Below are 26386 nucleotides of genomic sequence, written 5' to 3'. Positions count from 1 at the left end.
TCCACTAAGAAAATGTTTTTTGCTCTCCGACATCAACACTGATGATGTGGAGGCAGAAAGATGAAAACAGATTCCATCTATACGCCTGGTTTTTAATTACTGTGTAGAAAATGAAAATCCCCCTCTAGTCAGACTGAGGTTTCGCTTAGATGGAAGACCCGTAATCTGTCATGATTACGATGATGATGATGATGATGATGATGATGATGAGAAACATGAAGCATCTGTCCAATCAAACCCAGCAGCCACTCTCAGTCTGCCGCCACCTTCAGCATTTAAACACATCTGGAATCCCCAGATGACAACGCAGCAATAACGAAACAATGAAACTTTAGTGTGAGATAGTGTGAGTTTCCAACCACACGTGTGCATGTGTGTGTAGGGGAGGGGAATGTACACACTGGAGCTCCGCGCCACATCCTGTCCACACACACATCACATCTGCAGGGCGACAGAAGACGAACGCAGCTTCGCGAGATCTTCGCACTCGTCAGACGGGTAAAATAAAAATGACGGAGCAAATCTCCAAGCTGCTGAAGGACTTCCTGGACGAGCTGGACGACACCATGCTGAGGGAGTTTAAGTGGTACCTGGGCCAGCACAAGGAAAGGGGGTCCCGGCCCATCCAGAGGTCACAGCTGGAGAACACAAGCAGGACGGAGACGGTGGATAAACTGGTGCAGGCGTACGGCGCCGAGGGCGCGGTGGTCACCACCGTGGACGTCCTCTACAGGATGAGGCTCAATGACCTCGCAACACAGTTGGCTCAAGGTACAAGGTTTATCTCAAACAACCTCTGACCACATGACCCCGGTTCCGCTTCGCCGGATCGCTTAGATCTGAGTTAAAGTGTCTATTTTATTCCCAGCGATCATAGACAGCGACGCAGAGCAGCGGGAGGTTGGAGGAGCCCAACCGGAGGCTCGGGAGCAGAAGCCCGATGAAGAGCAGACCCTGAAGGCACCGAAGGATCTTTGCTGCTCCATCTGCTTGTCCGTTTTTCAGACCCCAGTGATCCTGCAGTGTGGACACAGCTTCTGTAGGACATGTGTGGAAAAGTCCTGGGAGGGGAAAGTGTCTCGCAGGTGCTCGCTCTGCGATCAGCTCTTCACTGGAGCAGAACCTCAGGTCAACTTCAGCCTGAAGAATCTGAGCGAACACTACATGGAGAGCCACAGCCAGCCCACGCCAGCGCCTCAGGTATTTCCCAGGCACGCACGCACGTACGCACGCACGCAGCTGTTGCACGTTGCCATACAAAATCTGTCTGATTGTGTCATTATTGGATGCTTCAGCAGCATCTTCTTAAAGAAAAAACACAATAAGTCTGAATAGAAAGAACTAAAAAGGCAAAATACACCAATAACACGCTAATAACACGCCAATAACACGCTAATAACACGCTAATAACATGTTATTAACATGCTAACATGGCTGCAAACAGCCAGAACCAACGATAAAAAGGAATTACAGCTCGCGGGGTGCGTTGGGGAGAAGGTGATGTCTTTCGCTCTTCTCACTGGTCCAGACTGAGGGTGAAGTTTTGATCACCCGCGCTGTTCGTTCACCAGACTCAGAGTAACCACGCAAACAACAGGAGGCCTTGCAAGGGGGAGTCGAGCAGCAGTTCCAGCTTCCTCTGTCAACTCTGTTCGTCTGCTGCTCGCTCACCTCTTTTATTGGTGCAAACAGAATGTGTGTCAGCCCTGCGATTGACTGGCGACCAATCCAGGGTGTACCCTGCCTCCGCCCATTGCGCTGGGATAGGCTCCAGTCCCCCCGCGACCCTCAGTGGAGGAACAAGCGGTAGAAAATGAGTGAGAGAGAGAGAGAGAATGTGTGCCCCAACAGGATCTCATCACTCATTGTCTTCTGACATCTTCTCCCATTTTAACAAACTTCTCTAATCTTGACCAACAGGACACATCTGGGTGCTGGGCTTGGTTGTCAGCAGCTTCAGCACCTTTACGAAACACTCTCATGTTCTTCTTTTCCTGTCAACATTCCTCAAACACTCAAAATCTACATACAATAGCATTTAAAGATAATACTAATAACAACAATAACAATAATTCTTCTCACATTTCCCTCCTGTTTATCGTTAAATGCGTCTAGATTCTCATCATCAGTATCACATCTTTACATTTTCATGAAATTTCAATGCATTATGTCATTTTCCTAGAAACACATTTCTTACACTCAGAGTTCAACATGTGTACAGCTTAAGACATCTTGAACAGTTCTTTTACATCTTGGATTACGTCGATCCATTCTTCATCGTCGTCCAGTAGAGATCGTTCTTCCACCTGCAGCTCAGTACTAGTAATAACTGATCCCACGAGCCGGCCAATGCAACCCCGGACAAGAGGTACTACACAGCAAGCTAGTAAATGTGTGGGGACTCTGGATCTTGTCCTAACCATGAATGTCCTAAGTGGCTAACTATGGTGCGTGTAGCTCTCATCCTGTCTCAGAGCCTCTTTCTGTTCCTGATTACCTCCCTCCTGTCGGAAGTCCCACAGGCCGAAACTCACGAGTCCTGCCGTCACAGCACTCACCACAATCAGGAAGAACAACTTCATTTCCTTTTAGATCCTCTTCACAGGTTCCGACGGGGTTCAGCCGTTGCTGGACCTATACAGGCCGTCAGCCGTTTACGGAGAGTCCGCCACTGCTCCCTCGCCTTCACCTGGAAGAATCTTCTGTTTCTTACAATGGGAAAGGTGTATCCACGACAGTTTCCCGTCCACTCGAACTGCAGTCTTTGTGGTCAGCTGTACTTGATAATGACCTTCCCATCTAGGCGTGTTCCACCTCTTCCGCACAAACTTCTTCACCCACACGTAGTCGCCCGGTTGAATGGGTTCCTGGGGGGTGGAATCTGTGGAAGACACAGGACTCGGCAGAACATTTACAGCGTTCACACATCGGTTAAGTAACACTTTTTTCAGATAATCTGCTATTGTTTCCTCAACATGTTCTAGCTCATTTGTTGTTGCAAAGTATGGCAGGCAATAAGGCCGCCCATATAATGCTTCAAAGGGTGTGATGCCTGTTTTCTTGTGCGGTGTTATGTGCATCCATAATTTCACCAGGTCGAGACAAAACATCCAGTTCTTTCCTGTCTCGTCCATACATTTCTTCAGTCTGTTCTTAATAGTACCGTTGACTCTTTCAACCAACCCTGCACTCTGAGGGTGGTATGCGCAGTGATTCTTCAAATCAATGTCCAAAGTTACTCCTACAGTTTTCACTATCTCATTTACAAAATGGCTTCCATTGTCGCTCCAGATGACCTTCGGAATGCCAAACCTGGGAATGATCTCTCTACATAAAACTTTTGCTACTGTCAGTGCATCTGCTTTTGCTGTGGGGAAAATTTCCACCCACCTAGTAAATCCATCTAACACTACTAGACAATATTGTTTACCTTCACATGGTGTTAGCTGAATAAAATCTAGAAAAACTGTGTGAAATGGATGATTTGGTAATGGTGTGGTGCCTGCAGGGGCCTTAAGGGCTCCCTGTGGGCTGTGTTTTACACAAATAGCACATTGTGAACAAAAATTTTTTAAGTATGTATGAAGTCCTATAGTGTAATAATGTTCATTAACCATCTGTACCATCCCTCCTGTTGAGACATGGCATGGCCCATGGCTCACTAATGCTGCCCATTTATGCATATTCCGGGGAAGGATTGGCTTGTTTCCTATGGTTAATAGTCCTTTGTCATCCAGTTTGGCTCCTCGCTTCTTCCACATGGCCTTTTCTTTTTCTGGAGCACTTTGTTGCATTTCCTTTAGAATATCATTATCTGCAGGTTCTAAGGTAAATGATTCCTCATTATCAAGAAGTGTGTTGTTATTTGCTGCAGCCTTTGCGGCTCTGTCAGCAAAGGCATTGCCTTGTGAGACTGCGTCTGTGTTGTTAGTGTGTGCAGTGCATTTACATACAGCTATTTTGCGTGGCTGCTGTACTGCTGCCAATAACTTTTTTAACAGTTCTGCATGCATGACCGGTTTGCCGGTCGACGTTTTCATCCCTCTCAAATTCCACTGTTGAGCAAACACAAACAGCGTGGAAAATGCATATTGACTATCTGTGTAAATGGTAACATCTTGTCCTTTGCTTAGTTCACAGGCACGTGTGAGTGCGACGAGTTCTGCAGCTTGAGCAGAATAGGAGGAGGGAAGTGGTTTCGCCTCCACCACCTCAGTTGCTGTGACTACTGCATAGGCAGTTCTAGTGCGTCCACAGTCATCTTTTCTTGATGATCCATCCACAAATAGTGTCTGTCCTGTAGTCAACGCGACATCACTGAGATCTGGTCGCGGCAGGACCTTGGTGGAGACCTCATCCAGGCAGTTGTGCTGGTGTCCCTCTTCTACGGTGGGTAGCAGCGTTGCTGGGTTTAAGGTCGTGCAGCGTCGAATCGTCAGATTCGGCTGAGACAGCAACACTGCCATGCAGGAAAGATGACGTGCGGGCGACAGGAACGCTATCTTACTTTGTAGCAGCAGTATTGACACTGCATGTGGAACTAGCAAAGTTAGCTCATGATATAGCACCACTCCTGCGGAGGCTTTTACTGCCTCAGATGCTGCCACCACTGCTTTAACGCATGGCGGGAGTGCACAAACTACGGGATCTAGCTTGTGGGAGTAGTAGGCCACTGGCTGCCTCTTATCTCCGTGCTTCTGCAATAAAACTGAAGTCATAAAGTCACCTTTGCAATCCACGACCTGCTCAAAAGGCTTCTGATAGTCTGGCAGCTTTAACACTCCAGCACCTACAAGGGCCTGTTTTATGTACATAAATGCTTCTTCAGCTTCAGGGGTCCATGTTAACACATCAGTCATTGCTAAGGGATTATCATACATCAATGCTTGTAAAGGGGCAGTTATTTTCGCATAATCGAAGATCCATGATCTGCAAAAATTCACTAGTCCTAAGAATGACATCATCTGCTTCTTCGTTTTTGGTTTTGGAGCATCAAGCACTGCTGTTTTCCTCGACTCAAGAATAGCTCTTCCATTATGTGTCAAAACATGGCCCAGATAAACCACTTCCTGCTTCACCAGTTGCAGTTTGCTTTTGCTTAATTTATGGCCTTGTGAGGCTAGCCAGTGTAGCAATGCTAGTGTGTCTGACCAACAATCTGCCTCTGTTTTTGACGCCATGAGGATGTGATCCACGTAGACGAGGATTTGACTTCCACACGGAGGTTTAAACTTAGCTAATGATGACATCATTACCTGAGAAAAGATTGTGGGACTCTCACAGTAGCCCTGAGGTAACCTTGTCACCGTGTACCACTGATGTTCAGGGTTTAAGTCATTCAGCAGAGTGTATGGATCTGCGACTAAGGGAGACCTAGGGACCACTGCAGCGTTTACAGCTTGCAGGTCCTGCACCATCCGCCAGCCGGTAGATGGTGATGCCTTCCTTACTGGAAATAGGGGTGTATTTACAGGAGACTCAGGACACTCTCTGATGACTCCTGCTTTAAGCAGTGAGTTAAATGTCGGAACAATACCCTCCTGTGCATCAGTCTTAAGGGGATATTGCCTCTGAAATGGTCTATAATCTGATTTAGGGATTATTTTTACAGGTTCTGCTCCTTTTATAAGACCTACATCTGCAGGTCCTTCCGACCATAGTTCAGGGGGAAGCTCTTTCAGCTTCTCCTCTTCCTCCTGCGTGAGGAAGATGTCTTCTTCTCATGAACTCTGGTCTGTGAGGTGCGTTGCTGGATGAGTCAGCAACCATGTTTTAAGGGGAATGCGCCACACCTGGAACTGATCATTAAAATCAACCTCACCCTGAGGCCTATAGGGCAGGCTGCTCCAGTGTTTTACATCACATCCCAAGTCTTGCCATCTTTTGCCATCAAGACTCAGGAGGATCAAAGATGGAAGTTCTTCCTTTTCAGAAACCAAACCAACTCCTTTGAGCTCTTCATACCACGAAGCTAATTTTTTCTCACGCTAACAGGTTAACCTGTAACCGTGGCAACATGTTAAACATGTTAAACTTTGGAGCTTGAGTCTGTTGCTGCTGTCAAGAGCACTGAAACGGTGCAACTTCTTTATTCTTTAGCTTCCTCCCTCCTCGGTTCCCATCCCTCCAAAGAAGATCAGAGAGAAGCAGGAGGATTTCGAGAGGCTGAGGAACACGTGCACCTCTTTGGTCGCGCGCATCGAGGTCAGCGCGGCACCGCTCATCGGTCAGACGTCTTCGTAAGGACGATGACGTCATGTTTCTATTCTGACCCCCAGCGTCAGAGCCGAACCACCAACACGAAGATTAAGGAGGAATTTAAGGAGCTCCGACGGTACCTGAAAACGGAGGAAGCGAACCTGCTGGCAGCACTGAAACGGGAAGAATCCCAGAAGATCCATTTGATCCAGATGATCAAGGAGACGAGCCGCGACGCGTTGTCGCTGTCCGACGGCGTGAAGAAGATGGAGGAACTAGCTACCGACGCCTCCTTCCTGGCGGTGAGCGTACGCCTGAAGGAGGTCGTGAATCTATGAACCAATGAAACGACTGCTGCTGTTTCTTATCTTCACAGAGCTTCAAATCTTCTTTGGAAAGGTTTGTCTTCATCCATCATCTTCTCTTCTCTCTTGGAGGGACGGAACTTCGAGTTCCCATCCTTCTCCAGATGGTCTCAGAAGTCTTTCATTTCTGTTTTGGGGCCTTTTCTCTCTCTCAAACCTGTTGACGTTGCTCCAGGACTCAGAAAGCTCTGTTGCATCCAGAACCTCCACAAGTGCAGATAGAAGAAGCCAAATATGTGGAAAACCTTCAGTTCAGAGTCTTGAGGAAGCTGCTGAGAATCACAAGGAACAGTAAGTTGGGTCGGAGCGGTTGGATCCCGTCCAGCAGAAGCCCACAGATCTCCATCGATGTGCTTTGACTTGTCGTTCCTGCAGTTTCAGGAGAACCAGCAGCGTCTCCAAGGCCCCAGGTGGCTGAAGTCCAGCCTGAAGTGATGCTCACAGTCACCTGCAGATACCCAGGGAGCTCCCAGAGCCCCCCCCCTCAGAGGCTGGGTGGTGAGGACAACGTCCCCAAACACCACAGAAGGTCCAGAAGGCTGGTGCAGAGAGATGATCCAACTGCGCGGTGCAGCACGTGCACGTGCGCGGTGCAGCACGTGCACGTGGTGTCACCACCAGAGTAGTCGAAACGGCTCCTCTGGGCTCCTCTGGAAGAGTCTCGGGTCGTCGTGTCTCAACATTATTGTGCAAATGATCCTTTTGTGATGTTCAACGTTGTTCCCATTAAACTGCGTCAAACGATGCTGCCTTTCTTTCTTCCTCTCCTTTGATTAAAGTTATAACGCAGAAGAAGAGCGAGCAGCTTCCTGTTTCGCGAGCTTTCTCAGAAGGAAGTGCTTTTTTTATATCGAAACAAACCTGCAGCTGTGAGCTCGTCAGAAGATCGCGGACGTCGCGAGACGTTTTCCCAGAGATTCTCTAACTGTAGCTCGTGTCAGTTAAGTTATAATGTTTGGACAATACTGAGGAACATCCCAGGAGCCTGAAGAACAGGTGCGAGCTGCAGCGATGATGGAGCAGATGAGATAAAATGGAGGGACTCGCTGATCTGAGGGAGAAACCCTGTGGAGGTAAGAAGGCTTCTGGAACCACCGCCAAAGTCAGACGTCACTGAAGAGAAATCTTGTGGTTTATGTCAGACGTTGGTTCCACAAACCGGGCAGAAGTTCAATGGTTCAGTCCCAGTTTAAGCGCTCAGGGCGGGAGCGTCCTGGTCGCTCCCTCCATCACTGGCTCCAGCATCGGCAGCGTGAACATCACCATCACCTCCCCCGACCCAGGTGAGACTTCAGATCTGGGGGGGACCAGAGCGGGTGTCTGATCTCTGCTGCTCCTCATCTTCCAGGGTTGATCTCATCGAAAGAAGCCTTGAACAACAACAATGGAGAAGTCGCTCTGCAGCCCCCAGGTCAGCGCTTCATCCTGCCCCCCGAGGGAACCGAGACGTCCCCCCAAAGGGGAGAGAGACCCTGGTAACCTTTGTCCTTCTGTCCCCCAGACCGGACTGCTGAGTGTCGGCAGAAGCTGAAAGCAGCGATTAGGAGAAGGTTCAGTCACTTACTGGAAGGAGTGACGATAGACGCCAGGAAGACGCCTCTCCGCCAGATCTACACCGAGCTCTACATCACGGAGGGGGGGAGCGGGGAGGTCAACAAGGAGCACGAGGTGAGGCAGATCGAGGCGTCTCCCAGGGTGGACGCCAGGGACAAATGCATCAGCTGCAACCAGCTCTTTGTCCCTGCCGAAGGACAAGACTTCCAGATCAGGAGTGTGATGACCAGGGGGGTCGCCGGCGTCGGCAAGACCGTCCACGTCAATAAGTTCACTCTGGACTGGGCCGAGGACGGAGAGCACGACCACCTGGACTTCGTCTTTCCTTTGTCTTTCCGAGAGCTGAACTTAATGAGGAAGAAGAGTCTGAGTTTTGAAGAGTTACTCGCCGTCTTTTTCCCCGAGACCAAAGAGTCCGGAATCTTCAAAAGTGTCTTCATCAGAATCCTCTTCATCCTGGACGGCCTGGACGAGAGCCGCCTGTCCCTGGACTTCCACAACAGCGAGATCCTGACGGACGTGACGCAGGAAGCCCCCGTGGCGGTGCTGCTGACCAACCTGATCAGGGCCCGACTGCTCCCGCTGGCTCTGGTCTGGATCACGTCCCGCCCGCTGGCGTCCGCTCGGATCCCCCTGTGCCACCTGGATCTCGTGACAGAGGTGCGCGGCTTCAACGACCCCCAGAAGGACGAATACTTCAGGAGGAAAATTCCCGAGAAGCCTCTCGCAGAGCGAGTGATCGCGCACGTGAAGTCCTGCAGGAGCCTCCACATCATGTGCCACCTCCCCATCTTCTGCTTGATGGCGGCCACCGTCCTCCGCAGGAAGCTGTCCACGGCGGACGGCGAGGACTCCCCAAAGACGCTGACGCAGATGTACATCCACTTCCTGTCCCTGTACGTGGACGTCAACAAGCGGCTGCCTGCCAGCAGCGAGTCGAAGGCGGACGTCTTGAGGGCCAATCTGATGTCGCTGGGCAACCTGGCCTACAGACAGCTGGAGCAGGGCAACCTGATCTTCTACGAGAAGGACCTGGTGCAGAGCGGCATCCAGGTGACGCAGGCCTCCGTGTTCTCAGGCGTCTACACGGAGATCTTCAGTGAGGAGATGATTCTGTGCAGGGAAAAGATGTTCTGCTTCATCCACCTCAGCATCCAGGAGTTCTTCGCCGCCTTGTACGTCTTCCTGAAATTCAACAACGACAACTTCAACGTGCTGATCAGGAAGCCGTCGCCTTCCAGACGTTTCCCCTTCAGAGACACGTCCGAGCTCGTCCTCTACAGAGGAGCGGTGGACAAGGCCTTGCGGAGCGAGGAGGGACATTTTGACATCTTCCTGCGCTTCCTCTTGGGCCTGTCTCTGGAATCCAACCAGACCCTGTTGGAGCACCTGATGATCCAGAACAGAACCCAGCAGCGCACCAGAGCGGAGATCATCAAACACATCAAGGAGAAGATCAGGAGAAGCTCGTCGGTGGACAGATGCCTCAATCTCTTCCACTGCCTGAACGAGCTGAACGACCGCTCCCTGGTGGACGAGATCCAGAGCCACCTCCGGTCCGGGCACCTTCACCAGAGCAAGCTTTCCTCCTCCCAGTGGAACACTCTGGTGGTGGTTCTGTTGGTGTCAGAAGAGGATCTGGGCGTGTTCGTGCTGAGCCAGTACGCTCGCTCAGAGGAGGGACTCCTGAGGCTGCTGCCTGTTGTCAAAGCTGCTCAGGAAGCAAAGTGAGTCTGAAGGAAGTCGGAGCGGAACCAGCGCTTCTTCATAGTCTCCACGGTTCCTCACGGTCTCCACGGTTCTTCGCGGTTCTTCACGGTCTCCACGGTTCCTCGTGGTCTCCACGGTTCTTCACGGTCTCCACGGTTCCTCACGGTCTCCACGGTTCTTCACGGTCTCCACGGTTCCTCACGGTCTCCACGGTTCTTCACGGTTCTTCACGGTCTCCACGGTTCCTCGTGGTCTCCACGGTTCTTCACGGTCTCCACGGTTCTTCACGGTTCCTCACGGTCTCCACGGTTCTTCACGGTTCCTCACGGTCTCCACGGTTCCTCACGGTCTCCACCTGTTGTTGTTCCGACAGGCTAAACGCTTGTAAGCTGACGGTGAACTGCTGTGAAAAACTGTCCAACGCCATCAGCACGTCCCGCCTCAGGGAGCTGGACCTGAGCAACAACCCCCTGGCGGATGCGGGGGTAGCGACGCTCTCGCGGGGACTGATCAACGCCAACCTGGAGACACTCAGGTCTGTCCCCCTCAGATCCACACGGGTTGGGGGGGGTTCTGGGTGACTTCATCTCTTTTTGTTCTGGTCAGATTAAGGAGCTGCAGCCTGACCCAGGACAGTTCCCGGCCCCTCGCTTCAACCATCAGCTCCGGCTCGTGTAGGCTGAGACTTCTGGACCTCTCGGACAACGACCTCCGGGACGCCGGGGTCCAACGGCTCTGTGGCGGACTGGAGAGTCCCGACTGTAAACTGGAAACGCTCCTGTGAGAGAACGTCCACATTCATTGTCCAGTGGACTAAAGAGTGAAGCTGTGTGTGATGACGTGTCCCCTCTGGAGGTTGTCCCTGTGCGGACTCACGCACCAGAGCTGCACTTTCCTGGCGTCTGCCCTCAACTCCTCCGGGCTGAGAGAGCTGGACCTGAGCTACAACCACCCGGGGGACGCGGGACTGGACTTACTCTCGACTCTGCTGCACGACCCACAATGCAGCCTGCGGCAAGTCCGGTCTGAACCGTTAGCATGTTGCTAATATGCAGCATCAGTCTGTCCACCCCTCCAACACTAACAACCCCTTTGTCATCAACTACTGGTGTGAAAAACCAAGTCAATTCCCAAACACAAGAGGGGCCGTTTTAACTTTGTGTGGGTTTTGTTTCAGCGTGGAACACTGTGGCGAGGCCAGGATCCTCCCGGCTCCTCAGAAGTGTGAGTGTCAGCACCTCCGGTTGTCCTGCAGAGCCCGAAAACGCTTCAATGACGTGTTGACTTGCCTGAGCTCATTTTACTCTGAAAATGGCCGTGGTCGTTTTTAATATCAGTGCAGGCCTTAAGGTCATGTGGGACCTGTCATGTGACTTCAACCCTTAAGCCTGGTGTGTGTGTGTGTGTCCAGGACTAATCCTCTTCCTTTTTTTGACCATCAGATACCACAAAGTTGACCCTGGATCCGAACACGGCACAAGTGGACCTTTGTCTCTCTGAGGGGAACAGCACAGCCCGGCGTTGGACCCAGCAGCCGTACCCCGATCACCTGGACAGGTTCGACTTCTGGTCCCAGGTGTTGAGTGTGGAGGGTCTGACCGGGCGCTGCTACTGGGAGACCAAATGGAGCCAGAGAGTGTTCATCGGAGCGGCCTACAGGAGCATGAGGCGGAAGGGGGAGGGGGCGGACAGCTGGCTGGGTAAAAACGAGTCTTCCTGGGGGGTGAGCTGCCACCCGGACGGCTTCCGGGCCTGGCACAAGGGGCTGAGCTCCGCTCTCAACGGCCATCCCGGCTCCAGGAAGGTGGGGGTATTCCTGGACTGGTGCGCAGGGACGCTGGCCTTCTTCACGGTCGCCGACGGCGCCCTGAGCCTCCTCCACACCTTCAACACCACCTTCACCGAGCCCGTGCACGCGGCGTTCAGGCTGGGCTGGGGGGACGCCACGGTGCACCTGTGCTGACAGCAGCCGCCATACTACAGCCCTCCAGCAGGGGGCAGCAGCCGCCATACTACAGCCCTCCAGCAGGGGGAAGCAGCCGCCATACTACAGCCCTCCAGCAGGGGGCAGCAGCCACACTGGAGCCCTCCAGCAGGGGGCAGCAGCCACACTGGAGCCCTCCAGCAGGGGGCAGCAACAGCCACCGTACTACAGCCCTCCAGCAGGGGGCAGCAACAGCCGCCACACTGGAGCCCTCCAGCAGGGGGCAGCAACAGCCGCCACACTGGAGCCCTCCAGCAGGGGGCAGCAACAGCCGCCACACTGGAGCCCTCCAGCAGGGGGCAGCAGCAGCCGCCTGCTGCTCCTTCAGACATTTGATATCAAATAAAAACTTTTGGAAAAATTCACTTTCAACAATCATTTTATTAGCAGTCCCAGGAGGCAATGAAAAAGGAGGAAATTAAGATGAGTCAAGACGACGGCCGATCAGAGCCAGTGAACAGAAGACGGGGAGAGAGTGCGCGCACACACACACACACACACACTCACACAGACTTTAAAAAAGGAACAGAAAGTGTTTAATGACAAGTGTGTGTGAGTTGGCTGATCCCTCTGTTCCTAACAGGAAGTTCACCAGGACCAACCCCCCCACTCTCTCTCTCTCACACACACACACTCTCTCTCTCACACAAATACACACACTCTCTCTCACACACACACACTCTCTCTCTCTCACACACACACTCTCACAGTACAGACACGTCCTTGGGCTGACCAGGCAGATCTTTAAAGGTGATATTCTATTAATTCTATACAGATTATAGATTTATGTCCACGCTGACCCTCGTCAGTGAGACCACTCAGAATCCGTGCGCTGATCGTGCACGTGCGCTCATTTTACCGTCCGGCATGATCACATGTCAGCGTTCGCAGCTGCCCACGATCTTGATTCATCTCAAAAAAAAAAAAACAACAACGAAGCTTCCTCGTGCACGGGAATCCCACAAACGTTTGCACCATCACTTTAATGCTGCTGCAGCCACGTGCACTTTTATTACCGGCGTCACACCCACCAGTTTACAGTTGAAGACTATGCATTGTGGGGGACAGGTCGTCAGACACACACAGCCGCGCATGCGCACACACACACACACACACACACACACACACACACACACACACGCACACACACACGAGGGGGTCCTCAGGCCAGCGTTCAGCAACATTCGCTCCGTGCACAGATGCCCTTCACTCTATGGGGAGTCAATCATAAAAAAGTTTAGTGCTCGTACAGTGAACCGACTCGATCAGTCATCTCACACACGCTCAGTCTGTTGCATACATGTTGTTCACCTGTTGTTCACCTGTATATACACGCCGCCCTCCTCACGACGGAGGTTTGAGGCAGAGCGAAGCTCCACGCCTGCTGCTCTCAGGCAGCCGGGAGAGCTTTAGATTCTTTATTTTAAAAAAGGAAAAAGATAAAGCGCTTCGTTTCACAAGGTGTAGTAAACCAGGAGGGGGGGGGCATACAGAGGGAGGGGGGCGTTGGGGGGCCTAGCTCAGCAGCTGGCGGATCTCCTTGTGCATGTGGCACAGGAAGTCCACGTACGAGGCCCCCCCGCTGGCGCTCTTGTCCTCCACCAGGAAGCGCTTGAAGATCAGCTCGCTGCGGTCTTCCTGTTTCACCACCGTCAGCTGCAGAGAGGAAGAGGAAGAGGGTGAGGAGGAGGAGCGGGAGGAGGAGGAGGAGGAGAGGAGGAGGGTGAGGAAGAGGGTGAGGAGGAGGAGGAGGGGGGGAGAGGAGGAGGAGGGTGAGGAGGAGGAGGAGGGTGAGGAGGAGGAGGAGGGGGAGGAGGAGGGTGAGGAAGAGGGTGAGGAGGAGGAGGGGGGAGGAGGAGGGAGAGGAGGAGGGAGAGGACGGGGGGGGGAGAGGAGGAGGGGGAGGAGGAGGGAGAGGAGGAGGAGGGGGAGGAGGAGGAGGGAGAGGAGGAGGAGGAGCGGGAGGAGGAGGGAGAGGAAGAGGAGGAGGGGGAGGGGGAGGAGGAGGAGGGAGAGGGGCGGGAGGAGGAGGGAGAGGAAGAGGAGGAGGGGGAGGGGGAGGAAGAGGAGCGGGAGGAGGAGGGTGAGGAAGAGGGGCGGGAGAGGAAGAGGAGGGAGAGGAAGGTGAGGAAGAGGAGGGAGAGGAAGAGGAGGGAGAGGAAGAGGGTGAGGAGGGGGGGTGAGGAAGAGGAGCGGGAGGAGGAGGGAGAGGAAGAGGAGGGTGAGGAGGAGGAGGGTGAGGAGGAGGGAGAGGAAGAGGAGGGAGAGGAAGAGTGGGGAGAGGAAGAGGAGGGTGAGGAAGAGTGGGGAGAGGAAGAGGAGGGAGAGGAAGAGTGGGGAGAGGAAGAGGAGGGTGAGGAGGAGGGGGGAGAGGAGGGTGAGGAGGAGGAGAGTGAGGAAGAGGGCATGAGGAAGAGGGGGGCAGTGTGAGGAGGAGTGGAGCCCCCCAGTCCCCCTAGGTCAGTGCTTCTCAATTATTTTCTGTTACGCCCCCCCCTAGGAAGAAGAAAACATTTTGCGCCCCCCCGAATATAATTAGTATCATTTGTCTATGAACTTGTTATAAGTACACCTCTGCATAACATTGTATCCTTATTAATATTAAAGAAAACAAAAAAAGAAAGAAATATAGACCAAAGCGGGATGATTGTTGCCAATATTCGACACGTTTTGGCCGAAAAAACTCAAGCGGCTGATCAGCGTGACTGGTCCCCCCTGGCATCGCACCACTACGCCGCCCCACTATTTGAGAAGCGCTGCCCTAGGGCAACATGATGGCTAATGTTTCCGCTAGCGTTTCCGCTAACGTTGACCTCTGACCTTCATGTATCGGGAGCGCTGGGCTCTGAAGGAGTGGATGAGCTCCCGCAGGCGTTGGGAATACGGGTTCTCCAGCACCGGCAGGCTGGTCTGAAACACAAGGTTTGGGTCTCATGCACGTGTGAAGCTGCCGCCAGGTCAGACGCAGTGATGTCACTTCCTCTCACCAAGCTGGAGTCGATCTGGCTGAAGCTCGACGTGCCGAAGATGCTGAGCAGCACCTCCTGCTGGACGCTGGCGCCCACCCACAGGAAGAGGCGCAGGCCCGTCTCCAGGAGGTAGACGCCGCCTTTGGACAGCCGCTCCTCCGAGTCTCTTATCGCCACCGGCAACGACCCGTTTTCCAGCTTCATCTAAAATAGTGCAGAAAAAAAGCTGTGGGTTCTGTTGTGTGCTGCCACCTGCTGGTCACAGTCTGAAGAGACCCGCTGGGTCTGTGACTCTCCCGCTGGGTCTGTAACTCTCCCACTGGGTCTGTAACTCTCCCCCTGGGGTCTGTAACTCTCCCCCTGGGTCTGTGACTCTCCCGCTGGGTCTGTAACTCTCCCACTGGGGTCTGTAACTCTCCCCCTGGGTCTGTAACCCTCCTCCTGGGTCTGTAACTCTCCCCCTGGGTCTGTAACTCTCCCCCTGGGTCTGTAACCCTCCCCCTGGGTCTGTAACTCTCCCACCGGGGTCTGTAACTCTCCCACCGGGGTCTGTAACTCTCCCCCTGGGTCTGTAACTCTCCCCCGGGGTCTGTAACTCTCCCCCTGGGTCTATAACTCTCCCCCTGGGTCTGTAACTCTCCCCCTGGGTCTGTAACTCTCCCCCGGGGTCTGTAACTCTCCCCCTGGGTCTGTAACTCTCCCCCTGGGTCTGTAACTCTCCCCCTGGGTCTGTAACTCTCCCACGGGGGTCTGTAACTCTCCCCCTGGGTCTGTAACCCTCCCCCTGGGTCTGTAACTCTCCCCCTGGGTCTGTAACTCTCCCCCGGGGTCTGTAACTCTCCCCCTGGGTCTGTAACCCTCCCCCTGGGTCTGTAACCCTCCCCCACAGACGCCGTCTCACCGCCGGCAGCAGTCGGGGGTAGAAGAAGACGTGGCTCTCCGAGACGTCCATGCAGCTGACCAGCTGCCTCAGGTAGGCCCGGTCGTCCAGGGAGACGTCGGCTCCAGGAAGCAGCACGTCGCTCTTCAGCACGCAGTTCAGGTAGACAGGAAGCAGCTTCATGCACTCGGGGAGGATCAACTGGGAACACGGGGGAAGCGTTAGCGCCGACGGGCGAGGATTCCTCGGAGACGGTTGGGATCTCAGTACCTGACCAGCAGAAGACGGACTCGCACAGTTCTTCCTGTAACAGGCCAGGATCTGAGCACACTGGTTGACCAGCGTGTCCCTCACGGCCTTGGTGGGGTTGCTGAGGACGCCACGGAATGCTGCAACACACAGAGACGCACATCTGAGCAGGAAGGACCCTGAGCAGGAAGCACCCCGAGCAGGAAGCACCCCGAGCAGGAAGCACCCCGAGCAGGAAGCACCCCGAACAGGAAGCACCCCGAGCAGGAAGCACCCCGAGCAGGAAGCACCCCGAGCAGGAAGCACCCCGAGCAGGAAGCACCCCGAGCAGGAAGGAGCCTGAGCAGGAAGGAGCCTGAACAGGAAGGAGCCTGAGCAGGAAGGAGCCCGAGCAGGAAGCACCCCGAGCAGGAAGCATCCCGAGCAGGAAGCACCCCGAGCAGGAAGCACCCCGAGCAGGAAGGAGCCCGAACAGGAAGCACCCCGAGCAGGAAGCACCCCGAGCAGGAAGCACCCCGAGCAGGAAGGACCCCGAACAGGAAGCACCCCGAACAGGAAGCACCCCGAGCAGGAAGGAGCCTGAACAGGAAGGAGCCTGAGCAGGAAGCACCCCGAGCAGGAAGCACCCCGAGCAGGAAGCACCCCGAACAGGAAGCACCCCGAACAGGAAGCACCCCGAACAGGAAGCACCCCGAGCAGGAAGCACCCCGAGCAGGAAGCACCCCGAGCAGGAAGCACCCCGAACAGGAAGCACCCCGAGCAGGAAGCACCCCGAGCAGGAAGCACCCCGAGCAGGAAGGAGCCTGAGCAGGAAGGAGCCTGAACAGGAAGGAGCCTGAGCAGGAAGGAGCCCGAGCAGGAAGCACCCCGAGCAGGAAGCATCCCGAGCAGGAAGCACCCCGAGCAGGAAGCACCCCGAGCAGGAAGGAGCCCGAGCAGGAAGGAGCCTGAGCAGGAAGGAGCCTGAGCAGGAAGCACCCCGAGCAGGAAGCACCCCGAGCAGGAAGCACCCCGAGCAGGAAGGAGCCCGAGCAGGAAGCACCCCGAGCAGGAAGGAGCCTGAGCAGGAAGGAGCCTGAGCAGGAAGCACCCCGAGCAGGAAGGAGCCCGAGCAGGAAGGAGCCTGAGCAGGAAGGAGCCCGAGCAGGAAGCACCCCGAGCAGGAAGGAGCCTGAGCAGGAAGGAGCCTGAGCAGGAAGGAGCCCGAGCAGGAAGCACCCCGAGCAGGAAGCATCCCGAGCAGGAAGCACCCCGAGCAGGAAGGAGCCTGAGCAGGAAGGAGCCTGAACAGGAAGGAGCCTGAGCAGGAAGCACCCCGAGCAGGAAGGAGCCCGAGCAGGAAGGAGCCTGAGCAGGAAGGAGCCTGAGCAGGAAGGAGCCCGAGCAGGAAGGAGCCTGAGCAGGAAGCACCCCGAGCAGGAAGGACCCCGAGCAGGAAGCACCCCGAGCAGGAAGGACCCCGAGCAGGAAGCACCCCGAGCAGGAAGCACCCCGAGCAGGAAGGACCCTGAGCAGGAAGCACCCCGAACAGGAAGCACCCCGAGCAGGAAGGAGCCTGAACAGGAAGGACCCTGAACAGGAAGGACCCCGAGCAGGAAGCACCCCGAGCAGGAAGCACCCCGAGCAGGAAGCACCCCGAACAGGAAGCACCCTGAACAGGAAGTAGCCTGAGCAGGAAGGAGCCCGTCCCTCGCAGCTTCACGCCGTTGGCCAGGAGCCCCCTGAATGGCGTCAGGAAGCGGCGCGACTCACCGTATTTAGCGAAGTAGTTGATGATGGTGTCGGTCTCGCAGTTGCGGTAGAGGTCGGCCAGCTGGGAGCAGCAGCTCACCGCCATGTTGTGGATGCGGAGCCGGCGCTGGCCGCTGCAGCTGGTGTAGAGGACGGCGCACTGCGGGGACAGGACACACGCACCGTCAACGCCACGCCACGCCACGCCACGCCACGCCGGGAGCGTGGGCGCTCCTGGAGAGCGTGGGCGCTCCTGGAGAGCGTGCACACCTGCATCAGAGCCCCCGTCTCCTCGCTCAGCTTGTCGTCGTGCTTGAACTCCACCGTCACGGCCTTGTCACAGTCCAGACCTGCCAGCTCCACGTCCGTGGTGTTGCTCATGAAGAAGGAGCCGTAGAAGTCCGTCGCTCGGATCCCTGCGGGGACAGGACGGGACGGCCGGGACAGGACAGGACGGCCGGGACAGGACAGGACGCATCGTGAAGTCGCTTGTTTCTGGGGAGTTGGGTGTCCCAGGAAAGGAAGTCCTACCTGTGCTGGTTCGCACCCTCATGACGGCGTCGAAGCCGATGAGCTTCTGAACGTCGCGGCGGAGATCGTTGAGGAACTGCTCCTTGTCCGTCTCAGCCTGGGGGACAAAGACAGCAAGTCTCAGCACTTGTCCTCCTGGTTATCAGAGCGTTTCAGGAAGGTCTCAGTAATGAGCAGGTGAGTCTGCTCTCACCTGGAAGTAGGTGTATTTATAGACAGAGCCTCCGGTGGACACAGGAACCACCCCTAACGTTGCCATGTCCACGTACTGGTTGGGAAAGAGGAAGAGGTCCACGCAGCAGCCCTGGGCCACGCAGTCCTTGGCCAGGCTGTTGTAGAAGCTGATCTGGGGCTGGAACAGAGCCTGAAGAAACCAGAATGAGTCCACGGGCGGTGGGAGGACACCACGCTCAGCGGCGTTACCTTCTCCTTATCCGTGCCGATCAGCTTCTTGTCCTCCCTGTTTTTCAGTTTTCCAGGAGCTTCGGCGATGGGCAGAGAGGTGTGGAACACAAACAGCTTCCCAGCACAGTCGGCAGCCTGGGGAACCAGGACAAGGTCACGGGGACGCCAGGCTCGAACCCCGACCCCGACCCTAACCCTTTACCTTCAGGGCCTCCAGGCCGGCCTGGACCACGGGCCCAAAGACCGTCTCCGTCTCCCTGGTCTCTGCAAACATCTCAGGTATCTGATCCAGCAAACTGGGGAGAGAGAGAACGCAGGAGAGTGTGCACGTGTGTCCACGCCACGGCGCCGGCGCCGCGCTCGGCGACCCACCTCTCGATGACCAGGCGGCTCTCTTTGACGTTCACCAGGAAGCCGTCCAGGAGCGGGACGAAGGTGTCGGACACGTCCGAGACCACCAGCATCTGCGGCTGCGCCAGGCTCGACTTGACGTTGTAGAAGTGCAGAACCTTGTTGTAGGTGACGAAGCCCACCCGGACCGGCGAGTCCGCTTCGGGGTTCTCCCTGAGTCCACAAAGGGGGACACAGACGTGAGCGGCGGGTCCGGCCGCGTCTCCGGGCGCCATCGTGCGTCTGCGTACCTGGGCAGGTGGTCCAGGAGGGTCTTGAGCTCCTGGCACACGATGGCGACCATCCCGCTCTTCACAGCGTTGTAGGACACATCGATGAGGAAGATGAAGGCCGGAGGCTGAGGAAGCTTGTTGTTCTGTTAAGGGAGAAGGAAGAGGATCATTAGCATGTCCAGGTACCAGGCCCGGCTCACACACACGGACCTCCGGGGGCTCCGGACCCACCTTACAGTAGTCCACAGTGGCCAGGAACTCGTAGCTGCCCAGCGACAGTTCTGGCCTCTCATAGTAGTCCACCCTCTTCCCGGTGTGGTCCAGATGCTGGAAGTAATGTGGAGGCACTGTGGGCGGAACCAGCAGAACCCCGGTCAGCCCAGGTCCAGGTTCTGAGAGCCTGACTGGGTGGGAATGTGGCTCACCCTCTGTGACGCAGCTGCAGAAGCCACACTGGAAGCGGCGCCCCCCCTCCATGAACTGCATGTACGGACACATGTAGGCCTTGCAGCGGTTGCAGCGGATCGGCCCCCCCTCGCCGTGGTCCACCAGGTACGGGGGGCTCTGAGCAGACCGAGCGATGACATCAGAGAGCACCAAGGACCTCAGTCCTGTTGGACATGAGCTCCACCCCCCCCCAACCCCCCCCACCGGGATTATGCTGCTGACATAACAGGAACCATGTGACTAAAACTAATCTGAGGAGCTGTCACGCAGACCCAGATCCAGCCCCAGCGCCATCAAACCTGTGTGGTGGTGACATCTGACCCGTGATGTCACCACCCCGGGGGGGGACCCACCGCGGGGGGGGGTCGGGGGTCGAGCGCTCACCTCGTCTGGCGGCAGCGTGCCCAGGGGCTTGATGACGGCGGCCAGGGGCACCTGGGACTGCTTGGCCATGTCGGCCGTGCAGGGCATGTTGTAGGCGGTGCAGCGGACGAAGCGGGGGCTGGCGTTACCTGCACACACCCAGCAGGTGGGACCCATGGTAAAGAGAGAGCGGCTCGGCAAACAGAACCCAGCGGAACCAGAACCCACCTTGGTCTTTCACTTGGAAATGAGTGGTGACCAGCGGAGGGGCCTGACCTCTGACCCCCGTGGTGAACGGTTCAGTGGTCTTGACCTTGTCGTCCTCGATGACCTGAATCTACGGAGCAGAGAAAGGGAGGAAACCTGAGTCATGTGACCCGAGTCATGTGACCCGCAGAGCCCCAGAACACCACCAGAACCCGCCCAAACATGGATGAGGAGGTCACAGTGGGGTCATGCTGCCTCACCAACACCAGGATGGGACGCACGCTGGGCGAGGTGACATCAGAGGGAGGACGGACTAAATGAAAGGGAGATGGAGCGACCCACATGCAGCAGGTGTGTGTGTGTGTGTGTGAGGGGGGGGGCAGTCAATGATCCTAAAACAGATCCAGATCCATGAAACGCTCTGATCCACTGAAGCAGAGGAAACCAGAGCAGGATTGGGGGACGTGGCGGCTAAAAACGGCTAAAACCTACTAAACGTGCACGTTTCAGAGCTCTGGAGCAGAACTGAAGCCCCCCAGGGTCTAAAAGACCTCCACGTTCTGGTTTCAGCTTCTTCAGGGCGACTAAGCAACAGATTTAACCAAGCAAAGATCAGTTTTGGGGAGGAAGAGGAGGGAAAAGGGGGGGTCAGACATGCCATGAGGAGAGGGGGAAGCAGAGCCACACGGACACTTACTGGGCTGGGAATAGCGTCGGGATCTATTCTATGTCTGGACCTCTGCACGGCCGGAACATCTGACGCCGACTTTACATTCAACAGTGTCCAGCAAACAGTGGAAATATAAGAGAGGAGATTCAGAGAAGAAGAGAGCAAAACTGTCTCCAGACAGCCCTGGAGGACCCAGGAACCACCCCAGGAACCAGGAACCACCCCAGGAACCAGGAACCATCCCAGGTCCCAGGAACCACCCCAGGAACCATCCCAGGAACCAGGAACCACCCCAGGAACCACCCCAGGTCCCAGGAACCACCCCAGGTCCCAGGAACCACCCCAGGAACCAGGAACCACCCCAGGAACCAGGAACCACCCCAGGAACCATCCCAGGTCCCAGGAACCATCCCAGGAACCACCCCAGGTCCCAGGAACCACCCCAGGAACCATCCCAGGTCCCAGGAACCACCCCAGGAACCAGGAACCACCCCAGGAACCACCCCAGGTCCCCATGACACGAGAGTGGGAGAGGCTGGTCCTGCCAAGCCTCTGGAACATTACCCATAATAATCAGGCTTTGGTTCTGGAGGTTCTAGCAGCACCGGGAGGTGTGTGTTTACCGGGCTGGGGATGGCGTCTGGGTCCAGCCTCTTCTGTGCAGGGGGGGCCGGAGCTGGTGCTGGTCCTGGAGCTGGAGCCGGGCCCCCGTAGGGGGGCTGTCCAGGATAGGGGCCGGCGTATCCCGGCTGGGGGGCCCTGACGGGCCCAAACGCTCCTTTAAAGACACAGATCGCAGTGAGACAGGAAGCAGCGACACAACAGGAAGTGTGTGTGGTGTTGAAGCCCCACCGTTCTGCTGGGGGGGGAACCCCCCCGGCGCCCCCTGCAGGGGCCCAGACAGGCCCGGCGCCCCCTGTGGGCCCGGGGGCAGGTGGTTGCTCTGAGCCATGGACGTAGGCGGCATGTGACCACTGGAAGGGGGGGGCCCCGAGTGGTACGGCGATGGCTGGGAGGGAGGGGGCTGCTGGGGGGGCATTTGGCCGTAATGGCCAGAGGACAGCGAAGTAGGGGGGGGCCCAGAGGGGGGAAAGGATCCAGGCTGAGAGGATGGAGGGGGCGCTCTCGGTGGAAAAGAGCCCTGAGCCGGAGGGGGGGGGCCAGACAGGAACGCAGCTTGGCTGACAGGTGGAGGTGCGGAGAAGGGGGGCTGCGGGGTGGGGGCCTGGCTGGGCGGAGGCACGGAGGAGTGAGAAGGGGGGGGGAAGGTCTGCTGCGAGGCCGGGGGGGTGAACTGCTGCTGTGAAGTCGGGGGGGCAGCAGCGGCGAAGGGATGCTGGGGGGGACATGGCGGGCCCCGGTAATATTGAGAAGGAGCACTGGGACTGGGGGGGGGCAGCGGGGCAGAGGAGCTGGGGGGGGGTCGCAGCTGAGTAGGCTGTACTGGCAGGAGCTTCAGAGCGGTGGGGGGGGCGCTACAGAGAACCAGAGACACATGGTTAAGAGTCGCCCGAACCCCCCCCCCCCAACATGACCCAGGCCACAACTGTACCGTAATCCGGCCCTGCAGCAGCTGGCGCTCCAGATGTGATCTGCATCGCTGTCATGTGATTGGTGACCTGTTGCATGCTGGGAGGACCATAGTGGTGGGGGTAGGTGGGGGGGGCCCCCGCCAGAGTCACGGCTCCCTGGCTGTACTGCTGCGGTCTGGAGACAGAGCAGCGCACGTGTCAGCGCCTGGTCACGTGCACAACAGTGAGCAGACGCCTCACAGGACACATGCGCTTACCTGGGGGGGGGCTGTGTCATGGGGGGGGGTCCATTCTGCACGTTGGCTGGACTGTGGCTGTACTGGTTCAACGGTTGAGCTGCTGGAGCTGGGGGAGCCCCGGAGGTGGGGAGGCCCCTGGATGGACCTGCGAGGGATGGAAACACCTTAGTTACACAGGTGACATGGGGGGGGGGGGGGGGGGGGGGCACATGGGGGGGGGCACAGCAGCAACGATTCCATCAGCAGATTCCACCTGCATCAACCAACGTTTGCAGGAGCCGCCAACCGTTGTCTTGGGCTACGCTCACGCCGCGGTCGTTAGCGCTCGTTGGGGTTAGCGGCTGGAACGCAGCCTGTGGGCCGACTGGCGCGATTAGCATTAAAGATGCTAGCGCAGAACCATGGTTAGCTCAACATTAGAGACGTTAGCACAGAACCGTGTTTAGCTCAACATTAAAGACGTTAGCACAGAACCGTGTTTAGCTCAACATTAAAGACGTTAGCACAGAACCGTGTTTAGCTCAACATTAAAGACGTTAGCACAGAACCGTGTTTAGCTCAACATTAAAGACGTTAGCACAGAACCGTGTTTAGCTCAACATTAAAGACGTTAGCACAGAACCGTGATTAGCTCAACATTAAAGACGTTAGCACAGAACCGTGTTTAGCTCAACATTAAAGACGTTAGCACAGAACCGTGTTTAGCTCAACATTAAAGACGTTAGCACAGAACCGTGTTTAGCTCAACATTAAAGACGTTAGCACAGAACCGTGATTAGCTCAAGATTAACTATGGTGAACTATGACCCCGTCGCTCGGTCCGCCGCTGCACTCAAGAAACTCGTATCGGATTGAACGGCACATTTGGAAACGTCCAGAACCGGATTGGGGACCCGATTCTGGAACGGTCCACAGAACTGCAGGTCCAGGCGCCACGGCGGCGGCGAGACTGTGGCCTTTGGGACGGAGGAACAGCAGCGACACCACTGACGTTAGCAAGAAACGACGGGGCGAGAGAGGCTGAGCAACAAGAGGAGGCAGTTACCCAGGTCAAGGGGGGAGGACAGGTCAGAGGCCGGGGGGGCCACAGCCTTAGAGGGAAAGCTGGTGAAAGCGGAATAACCTGGAATACAAGAGAAGAAGAAAAGTGCCAAGAGGAGGGAAAACGGAAGGAAACGGAAAGAGAAAGGTGAGAAATGATCCGGGTGGTGGCAGCAACACATCTGGAATCACAACGACCCAAGACAAACCTTGCTGGGGGGGCCCCGGCTGGTAGGCTGAGGCGGGGCCGTTGTAGGGCGCGTACGGCGCGGGGTAGCCCCCATCCAGAGGGGGGTAGCTGGGCTGGCCGTAGCCAGGGGGGGGCGGACCGTACTGGGAGGCCATCGGAGCGTGCTGGTCTACATTCATCCTCAGTTCATCCCGAAATCTGGGAAAATAACAGGAACAGTTCAGAGGTACTGACGGGACGGATCCAGGAGAGCCTGTCCCCTACACACACACACACACACACGCGCACACAGACAAACACACACACGCACACAGAAGTTAAACCAAGATCCACCAGGTTGGTTAGAACACCAAGGCGCTTCTACAGGCGACTCGACAGGCGAGTCTACAGGTGATTCTACAGGCGACTCGACAGGTGATTCTACAGGTGACTCGACAGGTGATTCTACAGGTGAGTCTACAGGTGAGTCTACAGGCAACTTTACCGGCGATTCTACAGATCTGGCCAACTTTAATCCATCGGGATCAACTGACAGACAAACACGGATGCTGAATAATTCAGCGGTACAGGTGCGACACCGAGAAACACAATCGCTGGAGCCCAGCAGCTCGTTAGTATTCCGGGCCTACTTTGACCCACATCTGTTCCCGGCAGCAGGTCGTGGGAGGTTTTAAAGTTCGGTCTAAACCGTTCCCAGAGTTTACCAGACGCGACTAACTAGGGTAGTAACTTCAAATATGTGAGCAGGTTTAAGGTGCGATAGTGGGAAACGCGTTATGAAGCCCGTGCCGCAATGCTCGCTAGCTAGCGTTAGCAAGGAAAGATACCAACAAAACCAAAAAGTAGAAGACGCCAAACACTCACACGCCAAAAAGCCCGGTGAATCGCCTGTAGAATCACCTGGGGTCCCAAACATCCCAAATAATAGTTTGAAAACTACTTGCGTGAGCGGCCACACTACTAGAACCGTGATGACAGCAGTTTTGATCAAATCAGCTGTGACCCAGCCGGACCATCCGGGGGTAGCAACCGTTAGCCTCCTCAGATTAGCTACAGCGAAGCTAGGCTAGGCTAGTTCATCGGCAGCGGCTAGCGTTAGCAATCCCAGCAAACGCTAATATTTCTCAATCGAACCGGGCAAAGACGACACGCTGAGCGTTTGGAAACCGAGACATACCTCCCGAGTGTTGTAGATGTCAAGAAAAGCCCTTATTCTGGGTAGACGGTGAAACCCGTGACCGAAGAGTAAAGTCGATGTCGTCCCGGGGTGTCTCACTAATCCCTTCTCGGTATCAGAAGCGGACATTCAGCGGAACTGCTGCAGCGCTGTGCCACGTCCACATCCGGACAGCGCGGAGCCACTTCCGGCGCAGTCCCCGCCCCCAGAGCGCGAGCTCAGAAGTGAGCGTGTGAGGCTCTAATACATTTAATCACCTTCCGGGCTGCTGCTGCGCAAAGTGTCCGAATTCTACGTTGTTAGCGCAGCTCCACCTGTTCCGGTGTCACCTGTTGTTCCCCAGAGAGATTCACTGAAAGAGTGGAGTCAAAACATCGAGTGACCCAGGAGCTTAGCTGCTAGCTGCTGCTGCTATTGCTACTACTACTGCTAGCTGCTGCTGCTATTGCTACTACTACTGCTAGCTGCTGCTGCTACTACTGCTGCTGCTGCTACTACTGCTACTGTAGCTGCTGCTGCTACTACTGTAGCTGCTATTGCTACTACTACTGCTGCTATTGCTACTGCTACTACTACTGCTGCTACTACTGTAGCTGCTGCTAGCTGCTATTGCTACTACTGCTGCTACTGCTACTGTAGCTGCTACTGTAGCTGCTATTGCTACTACTACTGCTAGCTGCTGCTACTACTGCTGCTACTGTAGCTGCTGCTGCTATTGCTACTACTACTGCTAGCTGCTGCTGCTGCTACTACTGCTGCTACTGTAGCTGCTGCTGCTGCTGCTACTACTGCTGCTACTGTAACTGCTGCTGCTACTACTGCTGCTACTACTACTACTGCTGCTGCTGCTACTACTGCTGCTACTGCTGCTACTACTGCTGCTACTACTGCTGCTACTACTACTACTGCTGCTACTACTGCTGCTGCTACTACTGCTGCTGCTACTGCTGCTGCTACTACTGCTGCTACTACTACTGCTGCTGCTACTACTGCTGCTACTACTACTACTGCTGCTACTACTGCTGCTGCTACTACTGCTGCTACTACTACTGCTGCTGCTACTACTGCTGCTACTACTACTACTGCTGCTACTACTGCTGCTACTACTACTGCTGCTGCTACTACTGCTGCTACTACTACTACTACTGCTGCTACTACTGCTGCTACTACTGTTGCTGCTACTAATAACACCAATATTAATAACAACAACAATTATAACAATAATAACAATATCAATAACAACAACAATAATAACAATAACCCATATGAGGCTGTGCCCCCACCCCACCCCCCATAAACAAGGTCATGTGTAGCTGGCTCA

At 55.6% G+C, this 26386-nt stretch overlaps 3 protein-coding genes across 7 annotated transcripts; 2 read left to right on the top strand and 1 right to left on the bottom strand.

The window, feature by feature from the left end:
• Window positions 1-291: 291 nt before the first annotated feature.
• On the top strand, window positions 292-7308 carry LOC105419831 (tripartite motif-containing protein 35-like). Of its 2 annotated transcripts, XM_029850709.1 has the most exons (7): window positions 293-771; window positions 869-1200; window positions 6100-6204; window positions 6279-6500; window positions 6575-6597; window positions 6739-6854; window positions 6939-7308. In XM_029850709.1, the coding sequence occupies exons 1-7, from the start codon at window positions 510-512 to the stop codon at window positions 7187-7189; spliced, it is 1311 nt and encodes a 436-aa protein (XP_029706569.1). In that variant the 5' UTR covers window positions 293-509; the 3' UTR covers window positions 7190-7308. The 2 variants fall into 2 exon arrangements, with proteins under 2 accessions (XP_029706579.1, XP_029706569.1); XM_029850719.1 differs by lacking the exon at window positions 6100-6204 and having other exon boundaries at window positions 292-771.
• A 116-nt stretch (window positions 7309-7424) lies between these two features.
• On the top strand, window positions 7425-11934 carry LOC101070177 (NACHT, LRR and PYD domains-containing protein 3-like). Of its 4 annotated transcripts, none has more exons than XR_003891534.1 (9): window positions 7425-7636; window positions 7706-7846; window positions 7912-7974; window positions 8065-9844; window positions 10201-10362; window positions 10434-10607; window positions 10683-10935; window positions 11005-11051; window positions 11270-11363. XR_003891534.1 is itself a non-coding variant. In XM_029850645.1 (9 exons), exons 1-9 carry the CDS (start codon window positions 7597-7599, stop codon window positions 11788-11790), a joined length of 3087 nt encoding a protein of 1028 aa, XP_029706505.1. In that variant the 5' UTR covers window positions 7426-7596; the 3' UTR covers window positions 11791-11934. The 4 variants fall into 4 exon arrangements, 3 of the variants coding, with proteins under 3 accessions (XP_029706505.1, XP_029706501.1, XP_029706509.1); XM_029850645.1 differs by having other exon boundaries at window positions 7426-7636; window positions 10683-10841; window positions 11270-11934; XM_029850641.1 differs by having other exon boundaries at window positions 7427-7636; window positions 10683-10850; window positions 11270-11934.
• A 238-nt stretch (window positions 11935-12172) lies between these two features.
• On the bottom strand, window positions 12173-25241 carry sec24c (SEC24 homolog C, COPII coat complex component). Its single transcript, XM_029841348.1, is given in 24 exon segments — window positions 12173-13467; window positions 14632-14721; window positions 14799-14984; window positions 15682-15861; window positions 15931-16049; window positions 17662-17800; window positions 17911-18056; window positions 18172-18268; window positions 18365-18535; window positions 18595-18711; window positions 18779-18872; window positions 18949-19140; window positions 19218-19342; window positions 19431-19546; window positions 19625-19763; window positions 20031-20158; window positions 20238-20346; window positions 21510-21664; window positions 21739-22310; window positions 22312-22361; window positions 22431-22593; window positions 22676-22802; window positions 23908-24086; window positions 25066-25241. Coding segments are annotated over 23 exon segments (3516 nt in total). The 5' UTR covers window positions 24068-24086; window positions 25066-25241; the 3' UTR covers window positions 12173-13326.
• Between the last annotated feature and the right edge of the window lie 1145 nt (window positions 25242-26386).

Source organism: Takifugu rubripes, chromosome 1 (assembly GCF_901000725.2).
Source record: "Takifugu rubripes chromosome 1, fTakRub1.2, whole genome shotgun sequence".
Taxonomy (NCBI): Eukaryota; Metazoa; Chordata; class Actinopteri; order Tetraodontiformes; family Tetraodontidae; genus Takifugu; species Takifugu rubripes.
The sequence above is the reverse complement of the archived record's forward strand: the minus strand, read 5'-3'. Positions and strand labels throughout refer to the sequence as shown.

Coding starts and splice junctions, on each gene's coding strand:
- LOC105419831 (XM_029850709.1), top strand. CDS start 510: ATGACGGAGCAAATCTCCAAGCTGCTGAAGGACTTCCTGGACGAGCTG. Junction 1,201..6,099: donor AGCCCACGCCAGCGCCTCAG/GTATTTCCCAGG, acceptor TTTATTCTTTAG/CTTCCTCCCTCCTCGGTTCC. Junction 6,855..6,938: donor GCTGAGAATCACAAGGAACA/GTAAGTTGGGTC, acceptor TCGTTCCTGCAG/TTTCAGGAGAACCAGCAGCG.
- LOC101070177 (XM_029850641.1), top strand. CDS start 7,597: ATGGAGGGACTCGCTGATCTGAGGGAGAAACCCTGTGGAG. Junction 7,637..7,705: donor GAGGGAGAAACCCTGTGGAG/GTAAGAAGGCTT, acceptor GGTTTATGTCAG/ACGTTGGTTCCACAAACCGG. Junction 10,363..10,433: donor GCCAACCTGGAGACACTCAG/GTCTGTCCCCCT, acceptor TGTTCTGGTCAG/ATTAAGGAGCTGCAGCCTGA.